The sequence below is a fragment of the Helianthus annuus genome, chromosome 6, assembly GCF_002127325.2.
Source record: "Helianthus annuus cultivar XRQ/B chromosome 6, HanXRQr2.0-SUNRISE, whole genome shotgun sequence".
NCBI classification, from domain to species: domain Eukaryota; kingdom Viridiplantae; phylum Streptophyta; class Magnoliopsida; order Asterales; family Asteraceae; genus Helianthus; species Helianthus annuus.
The window spans coordinates 131783307-131802705 of record NC_035438.2 but is presented as its reverse complement, the minus strand read 5'-3'; the positions used below and the strand labels follow the sequence as shown (position 1 = coordinate 131802705).

General features: G+C 37.4%; 1 protein-coding gene and 1 non-coding gene across 2 annotated transcripts; one reads left to right on the top strand and one right to left on the bottom strand.

Moving 5' to 3' along the window:
- Positions 1 to 200: 200 nt before the first annotated feature.
- Positions 201 to 776, top strand: LOC110870550 (VQ motif-containing protein 20-like). Its single transcript, XM_022119732.1, has one exon. The coding sequence runs from the start codon at positions 201 to 203 to the stop codon at positions 774 to 776; it is 576 nt and encodes a 191-aa protein (XP_021975424.1).
- Positions 777 to 9389: 8613 nt separating this feature from the next.
- On the bottom strand, positions 9390 to 9496 carry LOC118480120. The gene has a single exon (XR_004861756.1). It is a non-coding gene; the product is annotated as a small nucleolar RNA R71 (small nucleolar RNA).
- Between the last annotated feature and the right edge of the window lie 9903 nt (positions 9497 to 19399).

The following is a 19399-nucleotide window of genomic DNA, read 5'->3' as shown; positions in this document are numbered from 1 at the left end:
ATTAATCTTTCGTTCACCAAAGTAGTCTCCAAATACTTTCCATTAAAAAACAATTTAGATAATATTTTATAAAACACATGTTTTATTAACCCTTTAACAACCTGACCACACAACCAGGAACAACCAAACTAACAAAAATTTTCTTGTATTTAAACCTACCATTTTTTCCTATAGATCATACCATCCGTACACTTACAACCATGAGCCCTACACCATTCCATGCAAAACAAGAACAATACGAATATGGCACATATGATCACCCACCACTTAAGACCACCAAGGACTCCAACTTCATCCACTGTCTACCTCCACCCTCCTCCACCGAGAAGACCAAACCCGTAGAACAACAACCGCCCCCACGGCCCCTTATAATCTACACGCATTCGCCAAAAGTGATCCATACACAACCACGTGATTTCATGGCTTTGGTTCAAAAACTCACCGGATACACCCGGCCTCTAGAGGACACACAACGGGCCAAATGTCAAGCGAATATTGACGATAACGAGTCCACATCGGTCGTGACGGAGGAGCATGGGAGCAGTGTTAATCATGATATTAATTCTTGTTTTGTTGAGGGTGGTGTTGGGGTTGCACCACCACCTTTTCGGCTAGGGTTTGATCCTTATTTTAACCCTACACCGGTTTTTCCAACAAACCGGGTGGATTTCTTGTGCACACCAAGTCCTTTTTATAATCCGGATTCGATGTTTCTGAATCGAAATTCGTTATCTTCTTCATCATTGCGTGTTCTTAAGGATTTTCGAGATGTTTAATGTTATGGATATTGATCATTTACAATTGTTTTCTTTTGTTATAGGGTAAGGTAATAAGTTTGGAGTTTGTTTGTTTATTTGTTTGTTAATTTTATATGGGAATAAAGAGGGATATTAGTTTTAGTTTGTGTTCTCATCATGATTTTGTTCAACTGGTTATGGATTATTATGAAATCCCCAACATAATATGGATCTATACTTGATTTGAGGATCCTTGATTTTTGTACTCATGATATCTCATATCTATGGGTATGTTTGGTATGGAGCTTTTAGGAGCTTTTAGCAGCTTCTAGCTTTAACCTTTTAAGAAAAAACCCGTACTCAATAAAAAGTCTTGTTTGGTTGAAGGAGCTTGAAACTTTTGGTTGAACGCGCGTTTAGAAGGAGCTACAAGCTTTTAGGGAAAAAAAAATGACTATTTTAACCATTAAAGATAATAAACGTTTTAGTTATGTCCATTTTGGTCATTTTATACATTTTATTAAAAGTTCCAGCTACTCTGTCAAACACCTTAATATATCTTAAAAGCTATAGCTACCAGCTTCCACCCACCAGCTAATTTTGCTAAACATACCCTGTATTATGTATATAGTTCTCTACATGAACCTAAAGCGGATACATGGTTCTACATGATATGAACTATATATGTTTTCTTGAGTTAGTCCATATTACATTCAGTCATTTGTCTAGCTTTTGCAGTGTAACATCCCAACCTGAAAGTAGGGGTGTTCAAAAAACTCGTGGCTCGCAGCTCGCTCGAAACTCGCTCGAAAAAAGCTCGAAGAAAGCTAGGCTCGAAATTGGCTCGGTTGTAAACGAGTCAGCTCGGCTCGGCTCGATTTGTAAACGAGCCGAGCTCGAGCTTGGCCTAGCTCGGCTCGTGAGCTGGCTTGATAAGGTTTACATCCTTCATTTTTTGTCCCACATCGTTTAGAAAACAAAAATTAAGGGAGTATCTCTCCTAAGGGGCTGTTTGGTAGCCTCTTAATAACCATTCAGATGCTACCTCTTAATGGTTTAAAACATCTGAACGAATAAGAGGTAACCTCAAGTCTGAATGGTTAAGAGGTAACCTCTGAATGGTAAATCATCACATGTCACATTCTTCTACATTCTCATTGGTAAAATTCTTAATGGTTCCATTAAGAGGTAGCCTCTTAATCACCATTCAGAGGCTACCAAACAGCCCCATAGTCATATGGTTAAATTAAATGGCAATTATAGCCCATAGTCTATGAAGAAATTCATTTTTAAGGGTTTTTTAAGTATTAAATTTTGCGGTTCTTTGTTAGTTCGAGCTAGATCGAGCCCGAGCCGAGCTAGCTCGAATTCTAATCGAGTCGAGCTCAAGCCTCAAATCTCAGCTAGATTTGAAATTCAAGCTCGAGCCGAGCCAGCTCGATTCGAGTTCGAGCCGAGCTCGAGCTGAGTCTAGCTCGGCTCGACTCGGCTCGTTTACAGCCCTACCTGGAAGGTATTCACGTTTCTCTATTACGAAAACTAGAAACATAAACAAAATCATTCCTAGCATACATTGTTGTAAAATGATGAAAAACAGGTATCTTCCGTGTCCAAATAATTAAAAGTGTGTACCTGGCAGTTTTGTTTATTAGTTTTGAGCCCCTGGTGAATCAAAACCGAAAGTTTTGGTTATTTATTTGTATTAACTGATCGGTTTTTGGATCAAATTCGGTTCGCTTATAGGTCAGTTAACCGATGATCCTGATCATTTGTTTCATGTTATCATTTTGATTAGTGGTGGCAAAGTGGGCAAGTTGGATGGGTTTGGGTAATGGGTCAACATGGGCTTGGGTCTGGATGGGTATTTTAAAAAAAAGGTTGGATGGGTTTGGGTAATGGGTCAAGATGGGTTTGGGTTAGAAGGGGTTTGGGTTAAGATGGGTTCTAAAATTCTAAAAAATCCAAAAATTCTAAAAAATCCAAAAAGTTATAAAAATAAAAAAAATCCAAAAAATCATAAGAATTTTAAAAAATCCAAAAAACTCTAAAAAATCAAAAAAAAATTTTAAAAAATCAAAAAAATTCTAAAAAATCATAAAAATTCTAACAAATCCAAAAAATTCTAAAAAGTAAAAAAAATCATAAAAATTCTAAAAAATTAAAAAAATTCTAAAAAATCATAAAAATTATAAAAATCCAAAAAAAATCAAAAATCAAAAAAAATTTAAAAAATCATAAAAATTCTAAAAAATCCAAAAAATTCTAAAAATCCAAAAAAAATAAAAAAAATAAAAAAATCTAAAAAATCAAAAAAATTATAAAAAAGTAAAAAAAAATCATAAAAACAAATAAATTCTAAAAAAATCAAAAAAACTATAAAAAATCAAAAAATTAAAAAAATTATAAAAATACTTTTTTTTATTTTTTAGAATTGTTTTGATTTTTATATTTTTTAGTTTTTTTTAGAATTTTTCGGATTTTTTCGGATTTTTATGTTTTTTTTATTTTTTAGAATTTTTAGAATTTCTAGAATTTTTTTTAATTTTTTAGGATGTTTATTGTTTTTTTTTTCTCTTTGAAGTTTTTTTTTTGGTTTTTTAGAATTTTTGTTTTTTATGATTTTTTTTGATTTTTTATGAGTTTTTTTATTTTTTAGAATCTTTATGATTTTTTAGAACTTTTGTTATTTTTTTTAGAATTTTTTTATTTTTATAATTTTTGTTTTTTTAGTTTTTTTAGTTTTTTTAGGATTTTTTTTATTATTTATAATTTTTTGGATTTTTTTTAGAATTTCTATGATTGTTTAGAATTTTTTTGATTAATTAGATTTTTTTGAGTTAATTACATAGTTAGTCCATGTGGTTTGCACAAAGTAACATACTTAGTAGGGGTGTTCAAAACCGGATATCCGAATTTCGGATATCCGGTCATTTCGGATAGTCGATTTCACTATCCGAATCCGTATCCGAAAATTCGGATATCCGGGCCGGAATCCGGATATCCGAATTTTCGAATACGGATTCGGATAATGAAACGGATATCCAAAATTCAAAAAAATAAGTTTCAAAAATAAAAGTTTCTAATTTTCACATAACAATTAAAACATCAGATCGATGTTCAAAAAAACAAAAAACACAATTCATTGTTTCTCTACAAAAACAAACACATAATCTTTCATTTCCAATCATCCTGTTTAGTGCATTCTTCCAAAATGAAACCTGCAAAAGTGTAATACATATCAATTAGTAGGTTTGCATCAGTAGGTTTAAAAAAAACTTAAATAATCCATAGTGGGGTCGCAGGTTTTCATCATATATTTATATAACTAGTTTAATCCAACCAATGAATTAGTAATTCTTAAACTAAACTGAATCTACTTTAATGAATCTGTTGTGACAACTGTTAAAAATCCAGGTATCCGTACAATTAATTAATCTTGATTAGTGCTTAACGACTATGCTGAAATTACAATTAACTGCATTCTGATTACTGCCATACACAAACATGTGCATCATACATTGTCAAATGTCATACCAATATTGAATGAAAGCTATATTGCCTCAAATGATGCATTAAGTACAGTTAGTACAGCTACCTGATAAATCAGGAATATGCTGACGAAGTTCAGTACATAGACAGGGAGTGTGTTGAGATACAAAATGAGCCGGAAACTAAGTACCACACTAGTATAGTGTGTAGGAGAGTAAGGATCCCAAAACTGCTTTTCTAAGGGATAGTTTTAGTGCCGGAAAGTGCCTAAAACCCACACAAAGTGCTGAATTCAGCATAAATCAGCAATTAAACACTCTGATATTATGCAGAAACATGGTTAAATGGTCCTGAATGCTTTCCTAAGTGTCGGGAATCAAAAGTGTCACAAAAGGGTACATAAAGAACACTAAACTGTATAGTTTAGCACTTTAACGAACCAGTATCTAACCAAACAACCGGACACTACCCGAAACATCAAAATTACACTAGAAGCACTGTTTTAATGTTTCCAAGCTAGTTATGATCCCCGAACATCATAACACCCCATACAAAATATCTACTAACTAAAGTATGCAACTAACACTTGGATTTGAACTTGTATGTAACTAGATGGTTAAAGCCTAAGCTAGACCCCCCCCCCCCACCTATCTCACAGCCCAACATGGCCCCCACATGGAGATTTCATTGGTTTATTTTATTGGATCTTGTTGTTAGTCCATGAAACATATTACACAAGGGTTAACACCTAAACTTAGTTATAAGTAAGACATGGGAGGTTATGATTTCATTATCTCACACACACTTACACACACTTGATCTTCTCCTCCCTCTTGCTCTCATTCTCGGCCGAACACCCACACTTACACCACCACCATCATTCAAGCTTCCTCATCCATTCTAAGCACATACAAGGGTGATAAAGTTCATACAAGGAAGCTTGGTGGATTTGGAGCTTGAAGGACCTCTCTTGCTTGCTTTTACCCACTCATTTTCTTCACTTGAATCATCCCTAGCCTGGAGCTAGTGGTAAGATCCTTGTACACTCCATTTTACTTCTATTTTAGTAGGTTAAAAGATGTTACAAGTAACTAATCTTGAAGAACACTAAAGATCATGAGAAGTAAATATGAACATAAGCTTAAAATGTGAAGTAATCTTGATGAATATGAGTTGTTATGCTTGTTGATCATTGATTGTTTGTAGAAATGATGTTGATCATCATATGATCTTGCTAACTTCATGATTGAAAACATAATCTAGCAAGATCTGAGAATAGAAATTGTTGTAGGATGATGGATCATCCACACATAAAGCATGAACTTGAAAGAAACATAATGTTTTCTTGTAAAGTAATGATCAAAGTATATTGTTAATATTGTAGATCTAAATATTTCATGGATTATTCTAAAGAAACCAAGTTTAAATATAAGTTTTGTTAAAACTTGGTTCTTACGTGAACAAACACTATTTTTGGTGGTTAAACAAGTGTAGAAACACTTGTGTAACAAGAAAATTTCATAAAGAAACATTTTTATAAAACATGATTACAAGTTGTAAACATCTAAATCTTTCAACAATGATGTTTTTAAATAAACAACCACACTTTAAAGGGTAACTAAACTCACTAAACACACTACCAAGTTACTACAAATTTTCAAAAACTTTCAAGTTCATGAAGTGGTAGATTAAGCATGATTTTGGCAAAATTGGTAAGTGTAAGTTGTTTAAAGTTGATTGTGATGATTTTTACAAAAGAAAATGATATGCTTGAAAGCATGGAAACCTCCATTTTTAGGGGAAACTATAGCAAAATTTTCTAAAAATATAAACACTTAGAAAAATATTTTCAAACGAATATTTACAAAGTGTAATTTTAAACCATAAATTATTACATAAACTTTGCCACAATTTTTGTTACAAAAATATAAGTGTTGGAGGTTGGTTTTTATAAAATAAAAGTGGCTAAATATATAATTAGAATATATATATATATATATATATATATATAGAAGACACATGTGTGTGATTATTTGTATACTTTGTGTAATAGTTATGTTATTTTAGGACTTAAAATAATATAACTCACAAAAACACCAAGAATTACAATCCAAAATATTACCAAAATCCCAAGGAATAAGCATACAAGTTACACACAAAATATTGGCGAAACCGAACAAGAAATGTAACTTACAAAATATTCGGGAAAATATGTTCACAAAGTATATTTTGGTAAATACTATTTTGGATAAAAAGGAATGAAAATATGAATTTTAACAATTACTTCAAGAGTATACCATATCTTGACAAGGGAAAAATATAGCATTTTTGACAAGTATAAGTGTATATATTTTCCTTGGAATTAGTAGAAGATATATTATTTTTGAGAAAAAATATATTTTCTTAAGTAAACTTGAAATACATTATTTTTGGATAAAAATAAGTTGATAAATATTTTCTAAGTTAGACTTAAGAATATATTATTTTGGAAACTACAAATATTTTTGCCAAAAAGAGAAATTGATGTGCACAAAATGCAACATATAAATTACATCAATTGTGGCGTAAAACTAACCCTTTTTTAGTACTAATGTTGGAAAAAGTCTCTTTTTGTCTTCCTTTTGTATTTTCAAGATTGAATGAGCGCAAATGAACAAAAGAAGCAAAAAGCCAACTAAATCTAACATAAATACAAGAAAAGGAACAAACGTGGCATGCCCGACCCCCTGACAGCATCTTCCCAAGCAAAATCAAGAAGACAGAAGACTGAACACGCCCCGTGCTCAGTGAGCACGGGGGCGTGCCCAAGTATCAGCAGAAAAGACAAAGTTGTAGAAGCTTCTATCGCCCACCACGGGGCCGTGCTCAGCGGATACGGGGCCGTGGTCAACTATAAGATTCGCAGAATCTAGGCAAATCTTGATAGTACAAATACGCTTCTGCACACGGGGTCGTGCTCAGCGGACATGGGGGCGTGGTCAACTAATGCAGACAAACTGCAATTAATGAAGAAAGAGAGAAGGATGGACACGGGGCCGTGCCCGAGCTTCTGTTCAGCCTATAAATAGGAATGCTTGGATTACTTGCAACTCATCCCTTGGCACAACACCTCTCTCACACTTCACCCACCACCCACCACTATCACAACATCATCCACCACCATCATCCATTGTCCATCATAGAGTGTGTGAGTCGTCTCGGGATCCAAGATTGATCGTAAGAGTTCTTGACAATCAAAGGCCATGTTTGCCTAAGTCTCTTACATCACTTGGTGAAGACAAGTGTTTAGTGTAATACTTTTATTTTTAATCTTTTTGCACTTTTTAATTGGTTATGTATTAATGACTTTAATAACTAGTTTCTTATGTTGAAGGTGATTCTTCCTTATCGTTTGTCCGTGGTGTCTTGGCATTATTTTACTGTCTATATAAAATAAAAGATTTTCACCATTCATATCTCCACGGTCTATATGGAGATATGTTGGCTATCTGGTCAGGGGTTAAGGGAACGGTTTGGTAAGAGTCTTGCCATTGTTCAGTGTATAGATCCTGCAAAGGACCTGGGTCAAATTTAGTAGGACCTCATTCAATACCCACAGGTATTGGATGGCGAGGGTCCAAACTCTTTGATCCCCTCATAAGTTAAACTACTATTAATACTTTAACCCGGCACTTTAGGACTGTATCCTTGCTGACTTGGACTACTTAGCCGAGGGTAACGTCACCTTCAAAAGAGGGGCCTACCACATTATGCATTAATAACTTAATTAATTATCTTTCAATAATCCGACCCTTTAGGATTGTATCATTGCTGACTCAAACTACTGGGTTGAGGGTAACGTCACCTTCAAAAGAGGGGTCTACTACAATAACTAAGATAATCTTTTAAATAAGTGCAAAAGTGCGAAAATAATCAAAGGTTACACTACACACGAGTCGGATCCAAGTGATTCATCTTGTCTATCTGTTTTTACTTTTATTTTTATTTTCAGCATTTTAGTTAGTTTTATTTTTCTAGTTTAAAAACCTTTTTCTAACTTTTGATTTGATTAGACGTTGAGGATAAACCGGTACTAAAAGCTCTTGTGTCCTTGGACGACCTCGGTATCTTACCAACACAATACTACGTCCACGATGGGTGCACTTGCCCATATGTGTGTTTAGTGTTAGTAAATGTCGTGTTTTATAAATTTAAAACTTGGCTAAAAAGTGTAAAAGGGCTTAAAATATACACCTAAATTATATAACACCTTGCACACATCAAGTTTTTGGCGCCCTTGCCGGGGACACAAGGATTTTAAGAAAGTTAGGAATCAACGGCCTAATCGTTTTTCTAAATTTTTCTTTTATTTTTAGGATTTTCGTTGTTTTTTTTTCAGTTTCTGCAGAGCTCAGCACGGGCCGTGCCTGGTCGGACACGGGCCGAGCCCAGCATTGTCACTGGCAGTTTTTATTTTCCGAGTTACAGACAGTTGAGCACGGGGCCGTGTCGGTGCAACACGGGGCCGTGTCCAACTCCCCAGTAACAGCGATCCGGAAAACAATCACTGTATCTCCGACCACGGGCCGTGTCCAGCTGAATACGGGGCAGTGGTGAACCTCCTGACCAACGTTCTTTTCTGTTTTTATTGCAGGACTAGGAACCCAGGCGCCACGACTTTTTACGTAGTGTATGAGCTCCAGTTCTAGTAGAGACATAAAAGAACCTCTTGAAGAACCCGAACGCTTTCTCAGAAAAAGACTTAAAGCTAAAAACCAAGAGAAAGCTTCGGGAGACCCACTTCCGATGGCGGACCAACGTACCCTCATGGATTACCTACGCCCCACCGTAGGTAATCTAGGCGCCGCTATCAATGTATCGAATGTCGAAGCCAACAACTTCGAACTTCGGCCACATTTGATACAAATGCTTCAAAACTCCGCAACCTTCCATGGGCTTGCGGACGAGGATCCTCATCTACATATTACTAATTTCTTAGAAATATGTGATACCTTTCGGATCAATGGGGCATCAAACGACGCCATCCGCCTTCGTATGTTTCCATTTTCACTAAAAGACCGAGCTAAGGCTTGGCTTAATACCCTCCCAGTTGGTTCGGTAAACACCTGGGATGAACTAGCCCAAAAGTTTTTATATAAGTATTTCCCTCCTGCTAAAATGGCTAAATTAATGACTGAAATTAATACATATTCACAAGAGGATGGGGAATCCTTATATGAAACTTGGGAAAGGTTCAAGGAGCTACTAAGAAAGTGTCCTCATCACGGTCTTGCGGTATGGCAACAAGTATCCACTTTCTACAATGGGTTGTTGCCACACACAAGACAAACACTTGATTCTAGCTCCGGGGGACTTTTAGGTAATCGGCGCCCAAATGAAATATATAATCAAATTGAGGAAATTGCTAAAACCAATTTTCAGTGGCACACTCCCCGAGGCAATAAATCTATTGCCCCGGGCGCCCATAAGGTTGATGAAAACACCTCTTTGCAAGCCCAAATCGAGGCCCTTTCTTCAAAAATCAAAAAGTTAGAAATGACAAAAACGGTCTCGGTAATGGCTTGTGAAGGGTGTGGTGGGCCACATGAAAATTGGAGTTGTATGAAAGAATTAAATGATCAAACGGAAACAGTAAACTACATTGATAATAGACCTAGGCCTTCGGGTCCTCCAACGGGTACCTACAACCAAGGATGGCGTAACCACCCTAACCTTGGTTGGAGAGATCCCGACAATAGTAGTAACCAACAAAACCAACGAACTAACTTTCAACAATCACAAACTTTTTCTCAACAACAAGGTGGACGAGAAAGGTTTGAAGATATTGTATTTCGCCTCATCTCCGACACCGAAAAGAAAAACTCGGATCGATTTCAACAATTGGAATCGAATTTTAGAAATCAACAAGCTTGCATTCAAAACATTGAAAAACAGTTAAATCAACTAGCTCAAAATTTCTCCAAGAGACCACAAGGCGCGTTACCAAGTAATACCGAAACCAACCCAAAGGCGCAAGTACATCTCATAGCATTGAGAAACTGTACCGTGGGTCCTGAAGAGGCTCCACTTCCACCAACTGAAGGAAGCCAATCTAAACAACCAACTCCACCCGCGCCCCAACAAGAGAAGGCTTCTCCACCAATTCAAGAGCCGGCTAAGACTCCTCCGGTTCCATACCCCGGTCGGTTAATTCGTCAGAAGACCGATGAGCAATTCGCAAAGTTCGAAAATTTACTAAAACAATTGCATGTTAATATTCCATTTATCGAGATCCTAACTCAAATGCCTAAATATTCAAAATTTATGAGGGACTTCCTCACTCATAAAAGGAAAATTGAATCATTGCAATTAGTTAACTTAGGCGAAGAATGCTCCGCCTTACTACTCAACAAACTTCCACAAAAGAAACTTGACCCCGGAAGCTTCACAATTCCTTGCTCAATTGGGAAATCCCCCATTCGTAATGCACTAGCAGATCTCAGAGCAAGCATCAACCTCATGCCCTCATCAATGTTTAATCGACTCGGCTTAGGAAAAACAAGTCCTACAAAGATAAGTATACAACACGCTGATAGATCCATCAAATATCCACAAGGTGTCGCTGAAAATCTATTGGTCAAAGTCGACGAATTTGTTCAGTGTATAGATCCTGCAAAGGACCTGGGTTAAATTTAGTAGGACCTCCTTCAATACCCACCGGTATTGGATGGCGGGGGTCCAAACTCTTTGATCCCCTCATAAGTTAAACTACTATTAATACCTTAACCCGGCTACTTAGGACTGTATCCCTGCTGACTCAGACTACTTAGCCGAGGGTAACGTCACCTTCAAAAGAGAGGCCTACCACATTATGCATTAATAACTTAATTAATTATCTTTCAATAATCCGACCCTTTAGGATTGTATCCTTGCTGACTCAAACTACTGGGTTGAGGGTAACGTCACCTTCAAAAGAGGAGCCTACTACAATAACTAAGATAATCTCTTAAATAAGTGCAAAAGTGCGAAAATAATCAAAGGTTACACTACACACGAGTCGGATCCAAGTGATTCATCTTGTCTATCTGTTTTTACTTTTATTTTTATTTTCAGCATTTTAGTTAGTTTTATTTTTCTAGTTTAAAAACCTTTTTCTAACTTTTGATTTGATTAGACGTTGAGGATAAACCGGTACTAAAAGCTCTTGTGTCCTTGGACGACCTCGGTATCTTACCAACACTATACTACGTCCACGATGGGTGCACTTGCCCATATGTGTGTTTAGTGTTAGTAAATATCGTGTTTTATAAATTTAAAACTTGGCTAAAAAGTGTAAAAGGGCTTAAAATATACACCTAAATTATATAACACCTTGCACACATCAGAAATTATAAATAATTTTTCTAAGTAATATTCCTTAAAATATATATTTTGGAAATATATATTGGATATGTATTAAAGATAATATTCCGGAATAATTTATGCGAAATTAAGTATGAGGATACTTAATAAATACAATAAAAATACATATTCTTGCACGTATAAATACACACCGGAATACGACCTCAAAATATGGCAAAAATACACATGTATAAGATACCCCCATCCTTGGGAAGGAAATACAAGTATAAATACTTGGGTAGTATTATTACAAAAAAAATGTTGTTTAACAATTATTCCAAAATTTATAAATATAATTTAAGTTAAAACATTAATTATTTTAACAAATAATTATGTGACTTAGAATAATATCAAAAGAAACGTAACTTAGAAACGTTAATACTAAGTCAAGGCACGACCCGTTCGTCTAATAGACATTAGCACGTTGTAGGTAGTCGTGTTCACTGGAGAAGTTCGAGTTACGATTATTGAAGACGCAAGACTGTGAGTTTCTTGTTCCCCCTTTTTCTTTAACTGTTTTCAGTTTTATAACTTCGGGGGTGAAGTACATGTCACAATTGTTTACAAACGTTATTATTTGGTATGGTTAGCTAAGGAAGGGTACACTTAGATCATGTGAGTGGTGGGTATAACGCTTAAGGCCATCAATCCTCGTTATAGGACCGAGGGACATGAGTGATAGATCTTTTTGGGTGTAGCGAGCCCCGCCCATGTTGGACTAGGGTTTGGTCCATGGGTAGACTATGTCTTACAGCCGGAAGCCCGGTGTAAAATTTGCTAGGTTTGAGCTTTCCTGCATCACGTCACACATATCAATGGCCTTGCAAACCATTGGTGATCTGTTTTTCCTTGTTGCTTTCATACTGGGATTTACAAACTTACATTCATACTTACAATGGTTTCAAAGGTTTATTCATAGACACATACGAACACACGAACTCGCTCAACTTTTGTTGATGTTTTCCAAAATACATGTATTTCAGGGAACTAGTAAGTGGATCTGGCGGGCGTTGGAAGTTTCATGCTGCGTTATAAATAAAGATGTTATCCATGACTTTGAGGGTTGGATTGGGTGTCTTAATCCTGGACGAGACAAGTCTTCCAAACCTTGGTTTTATTTAATATATGTTGATGAGTCCTTAGTGAACTCGTAAACAATTCGTATGGTTTGTAAAACTTAAATTTGAAGTCTATGTTTAAACAAGGATGTTGTGATGTTTTCAACCTTATTTAATGGATGACGAATCTATGGTTTTATCACATAGTTATTGTTATGATTGAATGCAATGGTATTAAGAAAGTCACACCGTAATCACGCTTCCGCAAAAGTCAGGGTGTGACATCTGTAGGTTAGTGAGGTCGAAGATTTAGAAACACAAACCTTCATCTTTTATAGATCTTCGATGTTTATAGATCTCGGACTTCAACTTCGAGGGCCAAGGCTTCAATCTTTGATGGTTTATTGTTCGATGTTTACAGATCTTGGAGGTAAGAACCTGATGTTACAAGGGGGTGAAGGAGCGGCTGAAAAAAGGATGAAACAATTAGGGTTTTATTAGGTAAATATATACACGGTACACCTATATTTTAAAAAATAATAAATAAAGTTTCGGATATCGGATATTTCGGATATCCGAAAATTTCTGAAAATACTATCCGAATCTGAATCCGAAAATTCGGATTATCCGAAATTCGGATATCCGAAAATTCGGATATCCGAAAATTCGGATTTGTGGATAATTCGGATATCCGAAAATTCGGATTTGCGGATAATTCGGATTCGGTTTCGGATTTGGATATTTTTGCACACCCCTAATACTTAGGTATTAATAGTTTAAGGTCACATTCTAGGGTATTAACTTTTCATTTTGTAACGTTTGGAGGTATTAACGTTATTTGTAGGTTTAAAATCACATTCTATTAGTACCTAAGTATGTTATTTTGTGCAAACCACAAGGACTAACTATGTATACCCTAAAGTTAATACCTCCAAACGTTACAAAATGAAAAGTTAATACCATAGAAGGTGATTTTAAACTATTAGTACCTAAGTATGTTATTTTGTGCAAACCACAAGGACTAACTATGTAACTAACTCGATTTTTTTGTTTTTTATGATTTTTTTATTTTTTAGAATTTTTTGGATTTTTTAGGATTTTTATGATTTTTTAGAGTTTTTTGGATTTTTTTGAATTTTTAGATTTTTTTTATTTTTTAGAATTCTTTTGATTTTTTAGATTTTTTAGGTTTTTTAGATTTTTTTAGAACTTTTTAGATTTTTTAGATTTTTTTTATTTTTATGATTTTTTAGATTTTTTTAGAAGTTTTTGGATTTTTTAGATTTTTTTATTTTCTAGAATTTTTTTGGAACTTTTAGATTTTTTATATTTTTAGATTTTTTTTATTTTAATGTTTTCTTTTATTTTTTAGAATTTTTGGATTTTTTAGAATTTTTATGATTTTTTAGAACTTTTTTGATTTTTTGGATTTTTTTTTACAGTTTTTTTGATTTTTTTTATTATTTAAACGAAGAACGACGAGAGAGTACTACGGGGGATATCTACGAGTAGTAATTAGTTTAGTGATTTTATCTTATACCCATCCTGACCCGGTTGGGTTTTATCTCATACCCATCCTGACCTACTCTTTTTTTTATCCACAACTTGATAACCCATGTCACACCCCAACCGATGACGGAATCATCGGGGCATGGCACTGAGCGAAACAGATTGTCCAGAAGTTTCCACAACAACTATCATTACCATTCAGTTTAAATAATACGTCCCATACCGTATCCCAAATAGTAAAACAAATTATTACAGATAACAACTAGTCAAATGTTCTGTTCCAACAACTCAGATTCAAATATAAATATTGATCAAATGCTTCTAGAGACTCGATCTGCAAGATCTACAGACAACTATTCTCTAGACGCTTATTCTAAGCTCGCCTTCCTAGCAGATAAGCATCCTAATTGCCTGTCACATACGTTAAAATAAAGTCAATACATAAAATGTAAAGGTGAGCATACAAGTTTGATATAGCGTATAAAGTTCGAAATAGTTTACGCATAACCAACACGTACACAGAGGAAAACGAAGCATGTTAATTATCGACATGGAACTATCGATACCAATGACTGCGGGTTGACTGCCCGAGGCAGTTCACAATACATGATTACCACCGTAATCCATGCAAGTAATTGTCCTTAAAAACCCCCGTGTGAACGGGTGCTGAGTCCAAACTATAGTATTATAGTCGTTAAGGCAGGTAGACAGCATTCCACGTGTAAACATAACAACAAGCATTCATTTAGTCACGTAATACATGCAGAACGGTTAGCGTTTAAAGTAATTGAGTAGTGTGCTCGATTGTGATTTTAGATAAGCAACGTATGTAACACCAAAAGTGCTAAAAGCAAAAAGGGGGCGAGTATACTCACAGCGATTGATGGATTGAAGGGAGCGCTTGAGAGTAGGGTTAGCCTGAATAGTTCGATAGCATAACAATGAGTAACGCGTAAAACGGTTACAAGTGTTGATGGGTCGAACAGCATGGTCGATCGAACGGTAGGTTCGATCGGACGGGTTGTTCGTTTGGTTTGACAGTCCGTTCGGACAGCCTGTTCGGTCGGCCGGTAGGCTCGATCGGTTGGGCTGTTTGAGTGGATTGTTTCTTCCTCTGAGTAGGATGTGTTTGTGTATGATGGCTTGACCTTTTGAAGTTTTCGTTGTAGTATTTGAGAACATTGAAGTGTCCTTACCTTTCAGGTCGATTGATCGAACGGGCTGTTCGATCGGCCGGCTTAACCGATCGGTTAGGTACCTCAGTAATAAGTCCTCATCAGGATGTCACCTGATCGGACAGCATGTTCGATCGGGTGGCATTCCAATACGTCGAACGAGTTGGAAATCGATTAAGTGTTGAAGCATAGTATCTCATGATCCGAAGAGTGATTCAACCCAAATCGTAGTTCGATCGAACAGCACTTTGTTCAATACTAGACTTCATGAAATTGTCAAAGTGTGGGGCCATGTGTTAGCCGATCGGCTGGCCTGGTCGATCGACTGACATGTCCGATCGGCTGGGCTATTCGTTCGAACAGCCTGTCCGATCGGCCAGCATCCTGACCTGGTCGGCCTGTTCGTCTAACACTTGGCTGTCCTGATGGTCTGACGTTATATCGAAGCATTTTGATAACGAGTTGAACCATGGAACCTTTATTCTTACTTGTTTCCCCTGCTCGGACAGGAATCACCCAAGTCCGGCTGGTGAACGGTTCGGAACGGAGTTTGTAGTTTAACCCGAAATCGGTGAACCTCGTAGATATAATCCGAATCTTGGACCACATAACTATTAGAATGATTAGTGAGTTGGCTCAAGCTCCGTTTCTACCGGTTTGAAGGAATTGAGTGTAAAAGAGTTGAAAGAAAGTTGGAAAATTCATCTTTTCCATCCTTTACATCGTGTAAATGTTTAGATCTAGGATGGATCTTTGTTTCTTTATGTGGAAATCGGCTAGATCCAAGTGATTCTTGGTGGATTGAAGCCAAAACATGAAGTTCTTCAAGAACCCATGATGACATCATCCTAGAACACTTAGATCTTGATGATTTCACGGTTAAAAGTTAAGATTTGAAAGATAGAAAGGTGTAGGAGTGTGCATAGATAAAAAAACGTACAAGATTTAGGATGAAATCTTACCGGGGTTGAGAGAAATCTGAGAAAAGGTGAAGAACACGAGCTGGTCGGTCAGAGAGTTTCCAAAAGTGGAAAGAATGACAATGACAGGGCTATTTATAGGCTTCCCAAAAGAGGAAAGGGCTGGCCGATTGGCCAGGCATCCCGATCAGACAGCCTGCTCGATCGGACAGTCGGTCCGATCGGCTGGGCTGTTCGATCGGCTAGGAGCCTGATCGATCAACAGCCTGTTTCGAGCGTTCGGTGCAACGATTTCTGATATTTCGATTTCGATTGAAGGCGATATGAATACGACATAATTTCCTATTCAAATTACTTTTAATCCCAACCACTATATCTACATACAAGCATCTACATCTTGCACTGTCTCTTCTCCGCCAATTATCATGATTCGATTTCGATTGAGTTCGATTGAGTTCGAGTTTCGATTCGATTGAGCACCACACATAACATAAGGTAAACACGCACAAGTAACACATAAGGCACACACACGTATAACGACACCAAAGTTTGTACAATTCGAGTTTTGAGTTTGATGATGATTCGATTAGCTTGATTATTGATTGATTGACTTAATCGCATTGTTACTTCCTACTATTCACAGTAGCATTTCGTGTTGATAAACATTCGATTCTTTCGATTACTTTGATTAATAACACTTACTCCACATAATACAACTAACGAAAATGCACACCTAAAGTAGACTAACTATAGTCAAAGAAGTCAATTTTGTCTTTGACTTTGACTTTGACATTGACATTCGGTAACACGGGGTGTTACAGCCTCCCCTTGTTTAGGGAATTTCGTCCCGAAATTAGGCTGAGAGCTGCACAACACCATGAATGATCTTGCCAATTTCTCGCTTCAGATCTTCATTTAAACAACTGCGGGTACTTAGCCTTCATGTCGCTTTCGAGTTCCCAAGTGAACTCCGCGCCTCGTTTGCCTTCCCATCGGACTTTCACGATAGGGATGCGCGAGCGTCTGAGTTGCTTGGTTTGGCGATCCATGATTTCGACAGGCTTTTCCACGAAGTGTAGCGTTTCGTTTACTTGAAGGCCGTCGAGAGGTACGATTAAATCATGGTCAGCTAGGCATTTTCGGAGGTTTGACACGTGGAAAGTCGGGTGGACATTACTAAGTTCCTCCGGTAGTTCGTGTCTGTAGGCGACTTTGCCGATTCTTTCCAGAATCTTAAAAGGTCCAACATATCGAGGCGCTAACGTCAAATTCAAGGGGCTTGCGTCTTCTAAGGTGAATCTGACCACACCCTTCCAAGGTGATACCTTTAGGAGTACGTAGTCGCCAACGTCAAATTCAAGGGGCTTGCGTCTTCTATCGGCGTAACTTTTCTGTCTATCCCAAGCTTTCGACAAGTTGTCTCGAATCTGGAGGATTTTGTCAGTCGTTTCTTGTAGTAGCTCGGGACCGGTTAGTTGCAAATGACCGATCTCGTGCCACACAATAGGCGAACGACATCTTCTTCCGTATAAGGCCTCGAATGGTGCCATCTGTATACTAGCATGATAGTTGTTGTTGTACGAGAATTCGACTAACGGTAGGTATTTGTTCCAACTACCACCGAAGTCTATGACACACGCGCGGAGCATGTCTTCAAGAGTACGGATCGTTCTTTCAGTCTGTCCGTCGGTTTGAGGATGGAATGCGATACTTAAGTTAAGCGACGTACCAAGAGTTGCTTGAAACGTTTCCCACAATCGCGAGGTAAACCGAACATCACGGTCAGAGATGATGTCGCGAGGCGTACCATGATTACAAATGATCTCGTCGGTGTAGATTCGGGCTAGTCGTTCTACCTTGTAGTCTTCCCGTATGGGCAAAAAGTGGGCTGATTTGGTCAAGCGATCAACTATAATCCAAATGCTGTCGTGACCTGATGGCGTGGGCGAAAGTTTGGTTATGAAATCCATAGCTATACTCTCCCACTTCCATATCGGCATTGGCGGTTGCTCAAGTAAGCCAGAAGGTCGTTGATGTTCGGCCTTAACTCTCGCACAAGTCAGGTAACTTCCAACATAGAGTGCGATATCCCGTTTCATGCCCGGCCACTAGTACTTGTAGCGAAGGTCTTGGTACATTTTGTCGGCACCGGGATGAATAGAATATCGGGATTTGTGGGCTTCATCCATTAGAATCTTTCGCAAATCGGTCCGCTTAGGGATCCAAATTCGATCTAGATAATAAAAGATCCCATCTGATTTGCTCACAAGCTGAGCTCCATCGTGATAGACTCTCTCCTTCTTCAAGGTGCGTTCATTGAAACAAGCATGTTGGGCTTCGCGGATAAGGGTTTCGAGGTCACGCTGGGCTTGAGTATTGCGAATACTGAGCAAATAACTTCGTGTACTGAGCGCGTCGGCAACAACATTTGCCTTGTCTGGGTGATACCGAATCTCACAGTCGTAATCATTAAGAAGTTCTACCCATCGGCATTGACGCATGTTAAGTTCTCTCTGATTAAAGATGTGTTGTAAACTCCTGTGATCGGTGAAGATCGTACACTTGGTACCATACAGGTAGTGTCACCAAATCTTCAATGCAAAAACAACTGCGCCTAGCTCGAGATCATGGGTTGTATAGTTCTTCTCGTGGACTTTGAGCTGACGAGATGCGTAAGCTATAACCTTGTCCCGCTGCATGAGAACGCAACCAAGACCAAGGTTGGAAGCATCACAATAGACAATGAAATCGTTGTTTCCGTCGGGTAACGTGAGAATAGGAGCATTGCAAAGCATATGCTTGAGTGTTTGAAAGGCAGACTCTTGTTCAGTTCCCCAAACAAAAGGCTTGTCTTTATGAGTAAAGGCGGTAAGCGGCACAACGATTTTTTAGAATCCTTCGATAAATCGTCGATAATAGCTCGATAGTCCGAGGAATGAACGGACTTCAGACGGGTTCTTAGGCGTAATCCAGCTCTTAACCGCTTCAATCTTCGCGGGATCGACATGAATACCTTGACTATTAACGATGTGACCCAGAAACTGAACCTCCTCCAGTCAGAATTCACACTTGGAGAACTTGGCATAGAGTTGATTCTCCTGGAGTAGCTCGAGAACCAAACGTCGATATTG

Excerpts from the sequence above, each read along its gene's own strand:
- LOC110870550 (XM_022119732.1), top strand. The coding sequence starts at position 201 with ATGAGCCCTACACCATTCCATGCAAAACAAGAACAATACGAATATGGC.